The sequence below is a fragment of the Quercus lobata genome, chromosome 3 (assembly GCF_001633185.2).
Source record: "Quercus lobata isolate SW786 chromosome 3, ValleyOak3.0 Primary Assembly, whole genome shotgun sequence".
Lineage (NCBI taxonomy): Eukaryota > Viridiplantae > Streptophyta > Magnoliopsida > Fagales > Fagaceae > Quercus > Quercus lobata.
The window spans coordinates 29,810,128-29,830,231 of NC_044906.1; the positions used below are offsets into that span (position 1 = coordinate 29,810,128).

Here is a 20,104-nt window from a genome sequence, read left to right on the forward strand (position 1 = left end):
ATGGGTATGGTGGGATAAAGATTTGACTAATGTACCTCTCAAGGATGTAACAATGGAGGGGTGAAAGTAGAGGAATTTGGAGAATCAAAGTATAAAAATTGTGGATGAGTCAATCTTATTTTTCTCTAGGGTTTCTCTCTCAAAATTCTCTATGAAAGTTCTCTACAATACATGGGTATAAGTGTATTTATACTGATGTGTGTTTGGAATGCGAAAGGTCAAGTTTGTAACAAACAGAACTATCTGGCGACTCGGGCTCACAATTGGAATGAGTCGCGAGCTAACTGGCTAGCCAGACTGAAAGTTTTGTCTTGTAGTGCTCCAGCTGGTGTGACTCTTCAACTCCCCTACATGCTTCACACGTGTGCCTCTTTTGATGACTCGCCAGTCGCGAGCCAGTTGCGAGATCTAGTCACGAGGCCCTACTTGAGTGCACACTCTTGAACTTTTCTTCACACTCTCTCACACACTACCCTTACATGATTCCCACCTAAATACAGGGTTTCTAAATGTTGAATTACAAGCAAATTTGGCACGGAATAAAGCCAACAAAATGGTTAATTAAATTCAACCTTACAAAACTTAAATTTAAGTCATTTTTTTCCCTTATGATGATCACCGATGCATGCACAAGAAAGAAAGAAAATTATAATAAAATAACATAACATAAATCTATTTCCCTCCTCCAATGGGGAAACTTTTCTAAAATCCAATGGCTAAGTTTCAAATTTAACTTTTTTTTTAAGTCTCTGCCCTTGGATGGTATTGCACTTGATGCAAAATCCAATACTCTAGGTATTGTACTAGATCTCAATCCAAGTTCATAGATAGCATAATTTTAACAAATGAAATTTTTAGAAGTTTTAGATCTATATTGGTTGCTTTTAATCAAATTAATCCAAGTTGAATATACAAGTTAATTATGCATTCGACTGATGTTTGATTATCAACAATAAAAATAACCAATATTGCAAGTAAATAAGTAGCGCATAAAATAAAGTAGACATGCAATATGGTAGTAAAAGGAAACCTTGATGAGAAAAACTCTTTGGGGGGTTTATCACTGACCCTCCAATGATAGAATCCACCAATAAGATAGAAGTTTACAATATAAAATATATGATCTTAGTATTGCTACCTGTAGTAAAACTTAGTAAAGTGACCACATTCAACTTCAACACAGTATGTTGAACTCCGCTATCATGGATATATTCAACACATGAATATCCTATTTGTGACTTACACCATAATAGCAACTTGACAATTGAGTCAATGTAGCAAGTTCCACAGAAACACTATATATGGATCTTCAAATGTGTTTGAGTTCTTATTTGGTACTAAACCCTTGGCATACAACAATGCAACAATATCTCCTCTCTCTTCTACGTTTACGATGGCTTAAGAAAGCCTTACTTAAGTTCTGAATAACGTCAAGAATCCCAACATATTAGTCTTTTTTCTTAGACATGAACACAGGGTTTGTTTAGAATCTGTTTATTTTGCTGAAACTGAACACTTTTTACTGAAAGTATTGTAGATAAAAGTAAAAGTTAGCTGAAATAGTACAGTGAAACCTATAAATAGTATCAAAATGTGCAGTGTGACCCATGAATAATAACAAAAATAAACTGAATAGTAAAATAAGTTGACTTTTTAATCTTAAGCCAAATGCACACACAGACAAAGGGGCAAAAGTATCTTTGTTACACTAATTAATCCTACATAGTCAAGTAATTCAAAATGGCCCACTAAGAATGAAATAACTTGATGATCATCTAGAATTGAATAAAGTTTGGCTACAAACTTTGTTATAGTCTTAGCCTCTTAGGTTTCAACCCACAATAGGAAGATGTCCCCCTATCATGTGTTACACATAACTCACTTAAAATAATTGTATACAGTCATGTAAGTGTAGCTAAATAAGTCACGTGCAACACACATGATAGGAACACATGCCATCTCTTATTGTGAGTTGAAGCCTAAAGCTCCAACTAAGTTTTTTTTTTTTTTTGAGAAACAGCTCCAACTAAGTTTGTAACTAAATTTTGTACTCTAAAATTTATCATCAAACAAGATTATAGCTTCTTTTTTTCTTTCATGCAAGATGAGATTATAGCTAGACAACCCAATAGAGTAATCCTCGTTTTACAGCATGTTATATCCATCAAGTGTGTGATAGATGTCTCTCTTTCAGTCTTATTTTCTATTGTTACAGGGATTTGATAGGAGGAAGAAATAGGACAACAAAATATTATAAGGAAAATGGGAGGCCACGAGACTAAACGTTTATTTGTTACAAGAGATATCATTGCACCCAAATACATATTAATTAATATGTGATATCTCTTGTATCACCAGTAATGGAGATTATGGTTGTACCTAAAACAAGCTTAATGGTTTCAAAGTGCGAGAAAAATTTTTCAAAATCAAGTCAAATGTTCGAATTTAAAATGTTTATCAGGCACTCTCAAATATTATTGCAGCGTAGTGCGGGTGTTAGTTAAAAGAAAAAGGACTTGAAAGGCCGGGAAACTTTTGAAGTGGACGACTAATCATAATATTAAAACTATTGACAGCAAGTCAATGACCAGCTTGAGTGCATCTTGCATCCGTAATTGACATGTTGAAAAAAAAATTTTCAAAATGTGAGTGTGTTTAGTTGGAAAAGAAAATCAGCTGTGACTGCATAGTTCAATAATGATTCATTAGAGTATTAATTTAATGATTTAAACTTTTAAAATAAACATTAGTTTGATCATGGTATCAAAGCATTAGGCCTTGAGCTTGTAATTATAAATCTCACCGTTGGGTTCCATGACTTCCATCTATTAAGAGAAATTTTGGATCAATACTTGAGTTGGAGTGTCACAACATTAATTACATTATTAAATTTACAATTTCCTAATAGCATAACCTAGTACTATCCATTCAAACCTAGACCCAAAAAAACTATCTGACCTGCAGTGAATAGAACCAAGAATCGACTGATCCAATCACTAATTCAATCAACAATAGTTTTTGAGTGGCAATTATACTCTTCTACAACTCAACTTTAATCAATTCAATCGAAACACCCTTCAAAGTCGTTGTTCTCCACTTCATGTTATCGTTCTTCTCCTCCAAATTTGCTTTTTCACAAATCCAATGAGATCTCCACCAAATCTAAAGAGATTGAGGTCAAATATGAGGAGACCGCGGTCAAATCCGCGACTCTTCACCGAATATCTAAACTTTGCCAATGAACACTGACGCAAAAAACCTTTAGGCGGTTTCAACTAAGTTGATCACTGGATAAGTTAGTCACTAGCAGTTGATGACCTGTATGCCTTGTTATCAACAATAGGTTGCACAACCCCAAACCCGACATGATCAAGTCAGATGGCAGATTAACCCCAAAACTAACCTCGATTTACCCTTAGATAGCCCTAGCTTAACCTTTTGGGAGAATTGACAAATTATCATTTAGAATGAGAGCAAATAATCTTCACTCTAAAATATGAACTTTTCTTTCTCCATTTTAAGTGATTAGGGCAAGTTTAGGCTTGTTAGTTAAGGGTGCTTGCTATGCACTGGCGGAGCTATGTTTTGATAGGGAAAATTTTTGAAAATTTTGCATTTTTAGTTTTATGTATTATACGAGTAAATGAATAAATAAGTCTATCTCCTCTCACACCAATAGTTTACTAACGGAATATTCCTCTATGGGTATAATATCTAAACAAATTAAGTCATAATCCAAAATATATTTCAAGTGATGTATGTGTGTATTATTGGGTTTGAGTTCCACCTAATATAACTCTAAATAATATTATATCCCTTTTTTTTAATGGATACAATTTTGAAAATCCACTGGGGTTAAATTACATTTTTTTTTCCTATACTTTACTCATACCTTACATGCTTCTAAAAGTTTAAAATGATTAGACTTTAATAAATATTATTTGTTCTATTTTTTGTACTCCACTTTATACTCCATCAATTGTAGTATGTCATGTGTTTTTTTTTTTTTTTTTACCATTCTAAACTTTGGCTACTTTACAGGGGGAAAAAATTGACAAGTTATGATTGATGGAATATAAAGTGAAATACATCCAAGTTTATAATATTGATTTGAATATTGTGATATTTCTTTTATATCACAAATAATAAATTCGTACCTAAAATAATTTTCTTTTGAAGTGAGCTGAACTTTTTCAAAAATCAAGTGAAGTTCGAATTCATTCTCCAAAGAAAAAAAAAAAAAAAAAAGTGAAGTTCGAATTTGAAATATTTATTGGGCGCACTCAAATTGGAGCGTGATGCAGGGGTTAGCCTATGAAAGATTGAGTAAAAAAATTGGCAGGCTATTCCCACTCGAGTCATTTTTTGCTTCATGGGCTTTAAATATAGTTCAGAGTGCTTCCTTGACACCCTAAGTAATTTTAAACACAAACTGTCCCAAAAAACAAAAGACAAAAATTCATCTTTTTATGGCTGCAATCTTATTCTTTCTTCTTCTCTTAACAATTTGCAATGCTGAAGCTCAACAAAGGCAATCTACTATAAATTTGGGCTCTTCTTTATCACCTACCACCAACTCTTCCTGGTTGTCACATTCAGGTTTATATGCCTTTGGATTCTGCCAACAAGCCAATGGCTATGCAGTAGGAGTTTTCCTTGCTGGGATTCCTCAAAAGACAGCAGTGTGGACAGCAAATCGAGATGATCCTCCAGCACCCGGTGATGTCACATTGAATTTCACTAATGATGGTAGGCTTGTCCTGCAATCAGCACAAGGCAAAGAGACAAGCATTGCTAGTCCTGGAGGTGCAACATCAGCATCGATGCTTGATTCTGGAAACTTTGTTCTCTTTAATTCTAAAGAGATAGTATGGCAAACCTTTGATTATCCAACCGATACAATCTTACAGGGTCAGCATCTCTCAACAGGAAAAGAACTATTTTCTAGCATTTCAGAATATGACAAGTCAACCGGATTATTCCGTCTTGCAATGCAAGAAGATGGAAACCTTGTGCAGTATCCAGTAGGAACCACAGACGTGGAACAATATGCTTATTGGAGTTCTCAGACATATCGAGATGGAGATAACGTGACACTATGTCTTGATGTCAATGGCCAACTCTACCTACTAAATTCCACTGGCACATACCTTACCAATCTGACCCAAGGAGAATCTCCAACCAAAGATATAGTCTACCTTATGAGACTTGATGCCGATGGGAGCCTGAGACTATACTCATACAATTTACATCAGAATGGTAACTTGTCAGTCTTATGGTCGTCTACAAATGACATGTGTCTTCCTAAGGGACTATGTGGCCTCAACGCATTTTGTGTTATAAATGATCAACAAGCTAATTGCAAATGTCTTCCGGGATTTGCAGCTATCAACCAGGGGAATCAGAGCTCAGGCTGCGAAAGGAATTTTTCTGTAGAAAGTTGCAAAAGCAAAGATGGAAGTTTAAAATACACCATGGAAGAAGTTCTTAATACAGAATGGGTCAAAAATTATTTTTCCCATCTGTCGTCAATAAGCAAAGAGGACTGTAAAGCAGCATGTTTGGAGGATTGTAACTGTGAAGTTGCCATGTTCAATGCTGGGGAGTGCAGAAAGCAAAATTTGCCATTGAGATATGGAAGAAGGTCGCTAACGGATACAAACATAGCATTTGTCAAGGTGGGTATAATTACAGCCAATATATCCACCCAGATTAGAATTGCACAAATGGGAAGCGAAAAAAAGCTTCGAAAGGACATCCTTATTATAAGCATCTCATTTGTTGTTTTTGGAATCTTTATGTTTGTGATTTCTGGAACTGCAATATACAGAAACATTATTTACAAAAATCGAGGCAGGGCATATACAAGGACTTCCAATAATGGATATATTGGCTTTAGTGAGGATGTTGCTCCACAATCATTTCCCTATTCAGATCTTGAGTCAATGACTGATGGTTTCAAGGAAGAGTTGGGTAGAGGAGCATTCGGGACTGTTTTCAAAGGAACAATACAGAATGGTCAGAAGGTTGTAGCTGTCAAAAGACTAGAGAAATTGTTGGCTGAAGGGGAAAGAGAGTTTGAAACTGAGATGAAAGTTATAGGGAGAACACACCACAAAAACCTTCTCCATCTACTCGGGTATTGCTATGATGGAGAAAAAAGACTTTTGGTATATGAGTACATGAGCAATGGTTCACTTGCAAATATACTTTTCACACCTGAAAAACAACCTTGTTGGGATGATAGAATGGAAATTGCTCGTGACATAGCAAGAGGAATTCTTTATCTCCATGAAGAGTGTGAGCCACAGATCATTCATTGTGATATAAAGCCTCATAACATTCTCATGGATGAATATAGGTGTGCAAAAATCTCTGACTTCGGATTGGCAAAGCTTCTAAAGCCAGACCAAACCAAAACCTTTACTGGCATTCGAGGGACTAAGGGGTACGTTGCACCAGAGTGGCATCGGAGGCAGCCCGTGACCATCAAAGCAGATGTCTACAGCTTTGGGATTGTGTTGCTTGAGCTGATTTGTGGTAGAAAATGTGTGGACTGGGATCTTCCTGAAGAGAAAGCTATTCTTGAGGATTGGGCAAACCATTGCTTTGAAGCTGGTGACTTAGATCAACTAGTGACTGATGAAGAGGTTAACAAAAAACAACTGGAAAGAATGGTTAAAGTGGGACTCTGGTGCACTCTTTATGAGCCATCTCTTCGTCCTTCCATGAAGAATGATCTGCATATGCTAGAAGGAATTATACATGTTCCAATTCCTCCAAGTCCAAATTCCTTTGTTACTACCCTATAAATGGGTCTGTACTTGTATGAGTATCCGTCTCTAAACCGAAAAATGTAAGGGTTTGGAAGAAATTTGCAATAAATAAGTCTTGTAATAATGCCAACATATGGTTTCCCTTGTTAGTACAGTTCCTTAAGCGTCCCAATTAAATTAAAACGTATGGTCTGAGTTGACCAATAAACCGCTAACAGTTGTAATCTTTATCTTTTCTGAGGACATTTTTTTTTTCTTTTGATATAAGAAAAGGGTGTCCCATCCTTTGGCTAAAATATTTTACTCCCCTGCCCATGAGACATCCCAAAAAACCCATATTTCAATAATGTGGTCGATTGAATATGAGACCTTCGGGTGTACATCATACCTCAAACCAATAAGACGTGGGTATCCCATGCGATTGAATAGGGGAACGTTATCGATAATGCACTATTTGCTTTCCTTTGCAACAGTATGAAGTATCTTATTTGACACTCGAATGTGGAAACGGGAAACTTGGAAGCAAACTAGAAAAGCTCATGGCATAGCATAGAATCAGGGATGTCTATTATGGCTTAGGTGAAGGAAAAGGGAAAAGCCAATGACAAGGGCAATTGGTATGAGAACAAATCAGTAAGCTCTCTTTGAAGCCTATGAAGATTGTGTGAAGCACCTCATTGGTATTGATTGGAATCAACAATGATCCGTAGGAAGTTCTTGCCTCCAGGAAATGGCAAACACAAATATTGAAGAGAGGCTAAAGCATTAATCGGATTGCAGCCAAGCCAGTAAAACAACTGACACAAGCATATTATGTGCGGAAGCCTTGGCCCTTTCATAAAGCGACCCCATGTAACCAAGTTGTGTGTAAAAGACACTTTTTTATGTGCGATGGGATCAAGTGTGTAGTGGCATATTTCTTATGTGTGTGTAGCTTTGGTGTGAGTTTTCAGTCAGTCAGAGACTCACTGTGAAGTGTGTCATCAAGGTGTAATTAGTAAGTGAAAAAAAATGCATCTGTCTCTAGTGTTAATTTGTTAAATAGCTAGTCTCCAAGTCCCTGGCACTCTCCACTTAATTGTTTCCCCACATATGTATGACTTTTGAACTGGTCAAAATGGAGAAAAGAAAAGGATTAATGATAATAATAAAAAGAGTTTTGCATCTTTCATTAATCATCACATAAGTACACATTTGCAAGACAATATAAATAAGTAGGACCACATACATATTCAAGAGAATATCATCCAACCACCCAAAGAGAAGCACCTTTTTCCCAAACCATCTTTTAAAAGACATGCTACACTTCAGCAGTACCTCTCTCCAAAACTCTCTCCAATCTTTCTTCAAATGGAATAGAATTCCACTTCATTCTCTCATCCTGCACAACCAAAAAATATTCCATCAGTATTAAAATTGATTAGTGTACACATTACCTATGTGCCTCACTACACAAGTACCTCTCTTTTCTTGCTTCCCGTGTTTGTAAATCCTCTGCCAGAAGAGCCTGAGCCTGAATCCATGGTCTGCCCAGTATGACTCCAGTAACTACCAACAGTACCTATGATTGGTGTATCATCAGGACTACGGCTTCTTGACCGTCTTGGAGACGCGGATGCAGAATACTGTCTGAGCTCTTCAATGGTTAATGCTCCTAGAATTGGCCTATCTTCATGACTTCTTGGTGAATTCAGTTTCTCAGATGGTGCATTCCTAACAGAATTAGTGCTATTGCTTGACTTGGGTGTGGTTTCGGATTCAACCAACCAGCTGGAAAGGCTAGTGTCAACTGCAACTTCATGCTCTGTAGACTTCAGGTCTTTGAACTTTGGTTTCAAATTGCGCTTTGACTGCTTGAAACTAGGCTCTGGACTAGTTTCTCCATTGAAATGCGGCTCTAAATTGATGTTCTCCTCTATATTGAAATGTGGCTCTAAATTGATGTTCTCCTTCTCTTGATTCTTTATAGGAGTGAGCGCTTGTGCTTGGACCGCCTTCCATTGAGTAAGATTTTCAATTGGGTTCAACACAGAATGAACATATTGACTCCTATCTCGAGCAATTGGGCTCAACCCAATTGTCTTGAGCTCCTTGTCTGATGAAGCATGAACCGGCATCGGACTATTAACCTCCTTTTCGCCTGTTTCATTTGCACTGACATGTTTTCTAGAATCAATGGATAAAGAAAACAATGACTCAGAGGACTCTTCTTGCACAGATGTTTGATTATCACCACCCTCATCCTCCTCATCATCAGCAAAGTCACTTTCTACTAAGTCTTCATCTTCACAATCTGGGCAATTTTGGTATCTATGGTTTGTTGGATAGGACAATATGTCTGTAGCAATCAAATCCGAAAATGATTTGCTTTTTGATATTGCAGCTTTTTCTTCTTTCGTTTCTCCATCTTTCTTCTCATTGCTTTCAACCAAAGTATTGATAACTTCCTTGATACATGGCTTCTCACAGGTTTTGACATTCAGATCAAAGGTAACTTTCTTTCTATCACCGCAATTTGTTGGCTCTTCAAGTGGGACTCTGATTGAATTTATAGATGAATTAAATATAGATAGATATGCATAAATAAACTAATAAATTATGGAACTAAGTTAAACAAATAACACGAACCCAGAATTACAAATGAACTAAGAAAATCCACTAAAACAAAATTTCATGATTCTAGATTCTATCAAATGGGAAACATACTTTGATTCACTGATTAGGCTAATGGGTTCTTCAATGTCGTCTTGTTTTGGTGGTTCAGTAGCGACCCCATGAGTACTCTAAGAAAATTTCAGAGAAGTAAAAGCAAAAAAAATGTATCAGAAACAGTAAAATTGATAAAAACTGAAAATTCCCATGAAAGATCAAGCATGGATGTGGGCTTACCTGGTCTGTAAAGGGAGTTAGGCTGGCCAAATTTCGATGCTTTTGACGCTTACAAGTACCAAAACAAGCTAGAAAGCACACCATAATTAGCCACTGATACTATTGACTTGCATAAAGTGACTTTGTTTGGAAAGTGAGAGAGAGAGAGAGGGTATTGTGAGAAAAGATGAGGAAGGACAAAAACGGTCATGAATATTTGAAGATTCTGAGGGATGAGAATATGACCGTTGAGACTTGGTTCATTTAAAAACTAAAACTAGAAAGTACCGTTTTTTTGGCTTCATTTATTAAGCAACAAGATTTGTCGTTGGGTCAGTGTGTGGGTTTTTACTTTGACCAGCTTCAGAGTTTAAGAAAAAAATGAATGCTACTTTGCTTCGGCCCAATTGGTTTGACAAAAAATTGCAAATTGGGCCTTACCAAGGTAGGGGAGAAAATGGCCTAATTAGTACACCTCTTTTCTCTTTCTTTCTTTTCGAGGTGAGGGAGAGTGTTACACAACACAAGTTTTTACTAAATTTGAGATAATCTCACATTTCAAAAAATTATTAAGAGGGACAATTTGATCGAACCCATGACATAGAAGACAAAGGAGGGGTGGGTGCCATCGTGTTAGAATTTTATCGGTGGTACATGCACTTTGCTACACTTCACAAAAATGTTGTTACTATTATACTCATTAAAACCTTGATGTACTATCGATAAAATCCCATTATCGAATTGTGTAGAATTTTAAATCGAAGTATGAAGTTTTCAACAACAAAAAATCAAAGTATGAAATAATATTGGGCTAAAAAAATCAGTCAAAAGTCTATACAAGTATGAAAGAATATTGGTTGAAAAAATTCTTAATTGTTTAAAAAAAAATAATGCCTTTAGAACAATATTAATTCAATTCTGTCCAAGGGAGAGTAAATGTGGTTATAACACAAAGGCACATAATAAACTTTACTAAAAAATCATGGTAATTTTTAAGGAAGGGTATGGCAAATTATAATACGAACAACATACTCTCTTAAGTAATGTAGGACAATTACATGTATACATTAACTTATCAATTTATGTTTGATGCTATAATTTTATGTATACATTTTCAAATATTTATCTATATACATAAAAGTTTAAATAATAGAAACATATAAATAATTCTCTTAATCTCACACATTAAATGAAAGGAAAAAAATCTATCCAAATATATATTAAAAAAAAATTCATTAACTACGGTTAATTAACTACTTGGATTTAGGTGACTGTTGAGGCTTCACCACATCCCAGGTTCGAGTTCTTACAAAGACTGTAATTGCAATTTCTGGTAAGTCCCAGAAACCAATAGAGGTTGGGGTGTGTGTGAGTTCGGGGTCTCCAAGCTCCAATTCGAGCTAGTAGTACCCATGAGCTTATCCAAATGTACTATGGGGCGTGGGACAACGACTGTCACACGCGAGTCCCTTTTCTTTTTCTCAAAAAAAAAAGTCACTGTCTTCTTTTTGTTACAAGTGGTTATAATACTATTGTTAATTGTATTTAAAACTTATTAATTAGTAAGATATTTTACATTTAATTAAACCATATTGCCAAACTATTAAGTGACTTATTAGTTATAAGAATAATTCTAAGTAAAACCCTGTTAGCTATTACCTAACTTTAAGATTAAATTATTTTGGATTAATTTTTTTTCCCACCAATCTCAATTGTTGCTTGGGGTAAAAGCCCATGCCCTCGAATTCAGGGTAAACGCTGGAGTAGACTTATCTCCAACCTTCTGCTAGATTCAAGCTCTCATAATTTGACCAAAAGCCATTTAATCAATTATTCAATGGCCCCGATCCAAAGATTGCGTTTCTTCCTCTCAACTTAAAGGCAATCCTACCACTTTAATGACTCTCCTATGTGTCATTATCCAGTTAAGGCTGTACGTGTAGAATTAAGTCAAGTACTTCCTCAAAAAAAAAAAAAAAAAAAGACAGGTACAATTATTTATTTCTTATTATTAGGGTTGTCCACGGGTCGGTCCGGGTACGGTTTGTGCCCAACCCGAAACCGACCCGCCGGAATCGGGTGAGAAAAAAATGCACCCGCCGGAGTAATCGGGTCGGATGGTTCAGACCATCAACAGGTGGCGGGCGGTTCGGTCGGAGTCATAGATCTAAGAAGACAGCGAGAAAACGGTGAAAAAACACAGATCCGGCGAATAAACGCAGATTCCGGCGATAGTTTTCCAGATTCCGGCGAGATTTCCCTTAGATCCGGCAAAAATCTCATCGGATTTGATGAGATTTCTCCAGATCCGATCAAAATCTCACTGGATCTAAGGGAAATATCGCCGGAATCTAGGTTTCTTCGCCGGATTCTGAAAAATTATCGCCGGATTCTGGAAATTTTGGCCGGGATCTGGAAATTTTTGCCGGAATCTGGAAATCTTTCGGTCTGTTCGGGTTTTTCGGGTTTTTGAGGAGGAAAACCGAAACCGACCCGCCGGAATCGGTTTCTGGTGGTGAAGACTCGCCACCGACCCGCCGGAGCAGTCAGGTCAGCCGGATTCGAGTCGGGTCCGGTCGGTTCTTCGGGTGGATCGGGTTACCGGATCAATCTAGACAGCCCTACTTATTATTACCTGGTTATTACTCACCTTCATACCTCAAAGACTACTACAGTACTACCCAGCATTGATTATCAAACTTCAAAAGCAAACCCGAAAATAGGCTGAAACATTTCATTTTTGGAGGAAAGAATAATAAAATTTTAAAAAAAAAAACTAAAAAATGCATCCTATGATTTATCCCGATTAGAAGTGACTATTTCAAGTTTGACAAGGCTGGCACATCACACATTACCGAGCTCCAATGTGGAAACTAGAAAAAGGGAAAACGAGAAAAGCCTAATGTGGAGCCGAATGTTGGATTTTAAAGGATACCCATTTGCGGGATTGTGAAAAATATGCTAAAGAAGGAGGAGTTGGTGCCTGAAAGAATGATTTTTTGGTGTTTGGAATTGATGGGGTTGTTGGGTTTGAGCAAAACCCAGAAACCAAGCTTTGAGCTTTCATTGAAAATACAAGAGAATCAGAGCTTAAAATGGATTTAACCAATTGAAAATAAAGAAAACTGAGAAACAGAATTGCATGTAAATTGAATTGAAGAGACTCAAAAGGAAAACTTTGGAACAAAAGCGAGAAAGACAGTGAGATGCAAAGTAAAGTTGTGGTTTTTATTGGACTGGGCTCGTTGGTTTTTATTGGACTGGGCTCACGTTTGCTTGAGATAGAAAGAGTGTCCTAACTCCTAAGAATCAATAACTACTCTGGCACATCACACATTACCAAGCTCCAATGTGGAAACTAGAAAAAGGGAAAACGAGAAAAGCCTAGCATCCACAGCTTAGCATGCATCTCTATCTTTCACCGCATCCTTCTTACCCAAGCATCTACAATTATCAATTTAATTGAACTGAAGTGTATGTATTGTATAAGAGAGAGAGCAAATCCATGGCACGGAGAATATGTAGTGCCAATGGTTAGTTTGTATTTATTTATTATTTTATTTATGTTTATATTTATGTTTATGTTATGTATATAGTTATATTATAAATGTAGTGGTTTCTTTGTTTATAAAAAATAATAATAATAATAATAATAATAAATTATTAACTTGGTTTATATATATGGATGAGTAGAAATAAAAGTAATTTAGCATTTTATTTTTATATAAAAATGTTTTGAAAAACAAACCTAGTACTATAATAAGTTAACTTTGACTTGATCAAATCAATTCAAAATGTCAAATGTCAACGGGCATAGTATCTGTTTCTTGCATATGCCTCCAACTCCTTGCTTTAATAGTTGACATGAAACATGCTTACAAATTCGTCTATAGGTCAAATTGAATATGAAAATTTTGAAATTGATAGGTCCAAGATTCATTGATAACTCAAACTTTGTACCAAGAATTTTTACTATTTTTGTAGGAATGTTGGCCGCCATTACCTTATAAATATAAAAACAATAATCATGAATGATATTGTTACAATGCTTCTATATATATTGAGTAAAACTTCAAACTCAACCTACTATAACATATATATGTTATTTGGAATAGAATCCAATCTATTTTATTTCTTATATCTAATGTGACATTGAATACACCATTAAACTTGTTATATCTAATATGAACCAAGAAATGGATCAATTTTAATTAAATGGAAAGGATATTCCATGTCATTTTCAAATGCTATATGCCACCCTAGATGTTTAATGAAGGGAGTCAATTTTGTACCGGATGCCATTTCGGTTTGGTTAGGATATTTTTTGATAAATAAATAATTCACACACACACACACACACACACACACACACACACATATATATATACATATATATATATATATATATATATGTGTGTGTTTTTATTTATGTATATGTTTATTTATAAGTTTATAAACATATAATTTAAAATCCACAAAATTATATGCTCAAATATTAGTTCAAGTAGTCAAGGGCCTCTTTCTCTAATAAATAAAAAAAAATATAAAAAAAAAATAGTCAAGGGCCTTGTGACTAAATTGACACCTCCTTATGCACAAAGTGCTTGACGGTCTAAAGGGAAAGGAGAGCTGCACAATTAGCAACATATTGTAATTATTTCAAAATTAAAAATTTTTTTTAAAAAAATCCAAGTACATTAACTCAATGTCCAATCCAAGTTTAATAACTATGTTTTGGACTTAAAAGGACTCTATATAAAAAGTCAATTGATTACATTATAAAATTATATTTTGATGAATACACACCAAAAAAAAAAAAAAATCTTATTAGAATTTTTTATTCTTTACTAAAAAGATAAGTATTGATTTGTTTTGTTTGAAAATCATACACCATATAATACACGTTGGACTAGTGGCTGCGCCAAGTGGATATTTTGTTTAATTTCCAAGTGCTTATACCAAATTGCAGATATTTTGTAGAGAACGATATTGTATATGCAAAAAAATTTCACAACATTTTTCATAATAATTAGGTTGAAAAGTTTTTATTGGTTTTTATTTTGTGAACATGGCACAAAGGTCAGAGGCAACTTGTTGTATAGGCAGCCATGCATGTTAATAGATCTTCTTTTATACTCATAGTAGCATTAGTGGGTGAATCGGTTTAATATAGAGTTTTTTTCTTTATTATAAGGATAAGCATAGTTGTTTTTGTTTTTCCCAACATTCAGCCAAGGTAGGCTACTAACTTGTTCGATATAAGTAGTTAACAATTGGAAATAAGGCCATTTGATGTCTATAAGCAAAGATTGGATGGATGCTTGCTCCTTGGGCATGCCTTCAAAAGTACTATTTAAAAGAAATCTATATCTAATGAAACTCTTCCTAGTGTCCATTTAGGACAACTTATTTGATTTTTTGCTAAAAACTTTTTGATTAAAGTGTACTAAAGTATACTTGTACCTTAAAAATTTTTGAAAAAGTGAGAAAATGCGGGAAAAAAATGAGGTTTCAAAAATTTGTACATAAAAGTTAAAAGCTAAAAACTGATGCTAAACTCAACCCTAGTTTATATATTCTTTATTTTCCTTAGGGTGTGTTTGTTTTGAGAGATTCTAGGAATGATGGAAAATTTATGAGAGAAAAGTGGAAAAATAGCATTTTAAGTGGTTGTTTGGTTGAGAGGGAGGAAAGGAAAATAAGTGGTGGGGCCCGGGTGTTTTCTCCCCGAGCCCACCAAAAAGTTTTCTCCCCAAAATGGGGAGAAAACTAGAAGGGAGAAAAGCTCAATTTGAGCTGAATAAAATGCCCACATGCATGGTGCACATGGGCATTATTCACTTGTTCTTACCATTTTTATTTTATTTTTGGTGCTGCATTAACATTCTAGCCTTTCTTTTCTTTTTTTTCTTTTTATTCTTCTTCTTCTGGGCTGGGCATGTTCTTGCCATTTACTTCTTCTTCTTCTTTTTTTCCTCCTTCTTCTTCTTTTTCTTTCATTCTACATTTTTTTTTCTTTTCTTGTACTTTTAGTCATGGTTTTAAAAACTGAACTAACCTGTCCAACTGGGAACCAGGTACCAATCTGATCCAAGAAAAATGCCAAAAACTTATCAAAAACTGGGAAAAACCGAGAACCGAAGGCAAATCTAATTTTGCCCCCAGTTCGGTTTTGAAAACCATGCTTCTAGTAGTGTTTTTTTTTTTTTTTTTGCTCATCTACCTTTCGCTTGTGCTATTTTTTTATTAAAAAAAATTTAAAATTTCCATACACAATTTTTTTTAATATAAAATGTGTTACTTTTTTGTTTTATTTAATGAGGGACATAATTGTAAATTTATACCAACTTCATTTTCCATCCTCTCATTTTTCTTCTCAACCAAACAAATAAGTTTTCAATCTCTCCACTTTTCCATCCTCTCAACCAAACACAAATGAGAGAAAACTAAAATCTCTTCTATCCTTCCACTTTTCTATTCTCTTCTCATTTTTTATCTTTCTACTTTTCCACTCCTCCATCCAAATAGACCTTTAGGGTATGTTTGGTTGGGATGAAAACAGGGAGGATGGAAAATAGGGAGAGGAAAATAGGATGGAAAATGGCATTTTCCATTGTTTGGTTGAGGAGAGAAAACAAGAGAGACAGAAAATAAGGAGGAAAATTTTCCCTCCAGGCCCACCTTTTTTTTCCTGCCAATTTGGGAGGAAAATGAGGAGGAAAAAGTACTGAAAGATGCACTTTACACAAATACCTTCAATTTAAGTCGCATTTTTTTTCTTTCTTCTCTCTTCACTGGGTAGCAACATTGCCTTTTTTTTTTTTTTGCTTTATTTTTTTTTGGGGGTGGGGGGGGGAATCACATTGCCAATTGTCATTTCTTTTCTTTTTTTTTTGGGCATTAACATTGCCTCTTTTTCTTTTTTTTTTTTCTTTTGATTTTTTAGGGCTTGGGCGCGATAGTTTATTTTTATTTTTACTGGATTTGATTTTTTTTTGGAACATGTTTTTTATTTTTATAAAAAATTTTGGGTGATTGCTCTTTTTTGTGTCGTTATTTGTCTTCTTTTTTCTTTTTTTTGGACATTATTCTTTAACAAGAGTATATAAGTAAATTTATTCAAACTCATTTTTTCCATCCCTCCACTTTTCCACTCCTGTCCAAACAAAAAGAAGAGAAAATAAAAATTTTTCTACCCTTCCACTTTTTCATCCCTCCAACAAAACGGACCCTTAGTGTAGTCACCTTTCCCATCCCTAAATCCCAAAGACAATAACATTGCTTCTACTACCTACCTACATTTTTTTTTTTTTTAAGGTGACTCTCTAATGGTTGATCTTTGAGAAAGGTCTCTCAAAATTCCTATGTCATTTAGTTCTTCTCTCCCTTCTCTTTGAACCCCACAATTTTTTTTTTTGTTAGAGGGGGGGGGGGGGTGTTGGTTTAAGAATAAAACGAATGTGAGAAGTTCGGTAAGCAGATTAGTTGATAGAGAGAAATCAAAGAGATTTCGCAACAACCGGCCAGTTAACTTCTATAAGAAGTTTGATTTAGCTACAGCCACTTTGGCAAATTCAAGAACAAGGGTATTAATCGAAGTTTCTCACCCTTCTCTTGGTACATGTAGCCACATCCAATAAATCAAATATCACACATGAAAAAAAAAAAAAAAAAAATTGAATGGAGTCTAGAGTTAGATAAGTTAGAACAAAAGAGCTGATGAAAAATAAGAGACCAGCTGTTATAACTGAGAGAGAATAGAAATGATGCATTGATGTCGACACATAGAACCCCTAGTTACTGGTTTTATATATGGGCACGAATGATCTCAGCCGTTCATCTTCATCTACTATGGTACTATTAAGATGACATTTTTTTAGGTTAAAATGCAAAATTTACCATCTTTGTTTCACTAAAATTCATTAGTCCCTTAACTTTGTTTTTATTTATTTCAGTCCTCTAACTTTCAAGTTTATTCAATTAAAAATTTTTTATCAACTTTTGTTATATTTTGTGGTTGGACAAAACTTAGGTACAGTACCTTAGGTGTTGTTCCTTAAGTTCCCCTCTTAAAATTCTGCCATGTGGATTTTTTTCATCGGATGAAAGTGTATTTTTTAGTTAAGTAGCCACATGGCTGAATCTTAAAAGGGGAACTTAAGAAACAGCACCTAAGTACTTTACCTAAGTCTTTCTCTTTGTGGTTAATTTTCAAATTTTTAAAATTTTCTTCTAATTTTTTAAAATTTCGTCAAATTTTTTAAATTAAAAGAAATTAAATTAACGATTAAAAAGTATTTTCCATTTTTTTTTTTCAAAAAAACATATAACAAAAGTTGATCAAAAGGCTTTAATTGGATAAATATGAAATTTAGAAGATTGAAATGAACGAAAACAAAATTAGAGAACTGAAATAAGGGTTTTTTTTTTTTTTTTTTTAACACAATGGAGAGTAGTGTTAGGACCACAAATTATTCAACATCTCTAACGTGGCAAACTGTGAGTAGTTAACTATCACTTACACATAGGTCCACTATTTTTTCTTCACCAATCATACTCTACCACGTCACAGTTATAGAGTAGTTATGAAAAACTTTGTGGTGAAGAGGTGGAATTCCTTCACATTAGAACATAATTATCAATATTTTATTATTTTTGATAAACGAACATAATTATCACTTGAGGTACAAGACTAAAGACTAAGACTATTGAGATATCTAAAACTCTTTTAATATATTTTTAAGATAAATGGGCAATAAGGTGTTGTGAATAATATATATATATATATTTTGTTTACACAGGAAGATGTGGAATGCCTTCTCAGTAAAAATATCATGAATTATGACTTGAGGTACAATACTCTTGGGATATCTAAAACTCTTTTAATACTATGTTTATTTTTTCTACATAAATCGGCAATAAGGTGTTGTGACAAGTTTAAGGGTTTTTTTTTTTTTTTTTTTTTTTTTTTTTGGTCTCCTTAGTTAGATTTGAACTCTACGTGTCTCAATCAATTTACTTTACCATCTGTTAATTTCTTTTTCCCAATTAGTTTAACAATTTGTCAAGATGATAAGTTGCAATTGGTATAACATTATTTTTATATGAACTCATTAGTAAAGAAGTCAATATCATACCAGAGTCTGTACCGATTTAGCTAGTGGAACAATATATTTCAGTACCGATCAATACCAATATACTATTTCAGGTTCAGCACAATTTTTTTATATTTATAAATATATATATATATAATAAAAATAAAAGTTTATAATAAAACATTAAATCAATTTAAAACAAATTATTCATAGTTTTAAACTATAGTATCAACTAAAAAAAAAAACTTAATTGTTCATTGCATACAAAAATAAAATTAGGAAATGAAATTAAGGGGCTGGGTAGGTTAGGTTAGAATTAGGAAATGAATTTACCATTTCGCCCTTACAAAAAATCAAAAATTACAAAACGCCCAAAATCGGCTAGTACGGCCAATATTTAACCGGTACGAAACGTTGATGTTTTGGTACTGGTGCACGTATCGATACGGTATATACCAGCCAGTACAGTATGGTATCCTCTTCCTTGCTCATTAGTGGCATCAACTTTTTATCTTTAACCCTTACAACAAGTAAGCGAGGGGATTTAAATATTGGTTATTCTCGTAAGGAAGATTGGTCGGTCAATGCTACTAAATTACAAGATTTTTGACACTTGAATCATTTTATTTGTACACTAATTACAACATTTACCACTCCAATAATTAAGAAAATAAATTGTAGTCAAGAGTTTTGTGACTTAATTGGCACATTCTAAATAAGATCTTGTGTTCATAACATATTACTCTTCTTAGGCCATTGAATCCCAATTTATATACTTCATTTAGGTTGGATGTCTCAATTAGCCCAAAATTCATTGGCAAGTGTGATGGATCATCATGTAATAGGATCAATTAACCATTAACAAATGATTATAATACTCCATTCATCCATAATAATAATAATAATAATCATCATCATCTTTTTCCTCAAATTCATTGACAATTGTGCATTGGTCAAGTTGACAAATTTTTTTTTCAATCCCCAAACCCGTTAAGTTAATAAATTTTCAACTTATCCCAACTCATCACATCTTTAAAATCCCACTTGAGTTGAGTTAGGTTGATGGGTTTTGCTTTCATGTATCATGTCTTATTAAAAAATTGGACTTTTATTAATTATTTGATTGCTTAAAAAAAAAAAAAAAAAAACCACCGTATTACAATTCCAATATATTGTAAATTCCTAAATTTATAAAATACCAAAATAAATCCAACTAATAATTTGAGTAAGGCTGATAAATTAAACTTATATATAATGAATTGGGTTGAGTTAGATGAGTTGAAAAAACTACCAACAAGAACCCAACCCAACACCAACTAAAATACAACTCCAATTCAACCCAACCCATCAACCCACACAAACCAA

The 20,104-nt window shown here is 34.2% G+C and overlaps 2 protein-coding genes and 1 non-coding gene across 4 annotated transcripts; 1 reads left to right on the top strand and 2 right to left on the bottom strand.

Moving 5' to 3' along the window:
* On the top strand, positions 1-7,007 carry LOC115980702 (G-type lectin S-receptor-like serine/threonine-protein kinase LECRK1). The gene is made up of 2 exons (XM_031102925.1): positions 1-4; positions 4,417-7,007. The coding sequence occupies exons 1-2, from the start codon at positions 1-3 to the stop codon at positions 6,810-6,812; spliced, it is 2,400 nt and encodes a 799-aa protein (XP_030958785.1). The 3' UTR covers positions 6,813-7,007.
* A 904-nt stretch (positions 7,008-7,911) lies between these two features.
* Positions 7,912-9,979, bottom strand: LOC115979363. 2 transcript variants are annotated; one of them, XM_031101386.1, is made up of 5 exons: positions 9,666-9,978; positions 9,483-9,559; positions 8,695-9,314; positions 8,237-8,658; positions 7,912-8,157 (listed from the first exon to the last, which is right to left on the bottom strand). In XM_031101386.1, exons 1-5 carry the CDS (start codon positions 9,747-9,749, stop codon positions 8,077-8,079), a joined length of 1,284 nt encoding a protein of 427 aa, XP_030957246.1. In that variant the 5' UTR covers positions 9,750-9,978; the 3' UTR covers positions 7,912-8,076. The 2 variants fall into 2 exon arrangements, with proteins under 2 accessions (XP_030957246.1, XP_030957245.1); XM_031101385.1 differs by having other exon boundaries at positions 8,237-9,314; positions 9,666-9,979.
* Positions 9,980-17,100: 7,121 nt separating this feature from the next.
* LOC115983025 lies at positions 17,101-17,207 on the bottom strand. Its single transcript, XR_004089840.1, has one exon. It is a non-coding gene; the product is annotated as a small nucleolar RNA snoR109 (small nucleolar RNA).
* Between the last annotated feature and the right edge of the window lie 2,897 nt (positions 17,208-20,104).

Excerpts from the sequence above, each read along its gene's own strand:
- LOC115979363 (XM_031101385.1), bottom strand. The coding sequence starts at position 9,749 with ATGGTGTGCTTTCTAGCTTGTTTTGGTACTTGTAAGCGTCAAAAGCAT. Across the intron at positions 9,560-9,665 it reads TAACTCCCTTTACAGACCAG|AGTACTCATGGGGTCGCTAC; the intron begins GTAAGCCCACAT and ends AAATTTTCTTAG. Across the intron at positions 9,315-9,482 it reads AGCCTAATCAGTGAATCAAA|AGTCCCACTTGAAGAGCCAA; the intron begins GTATGTTTCCCA and ends AAATTCAATCAG.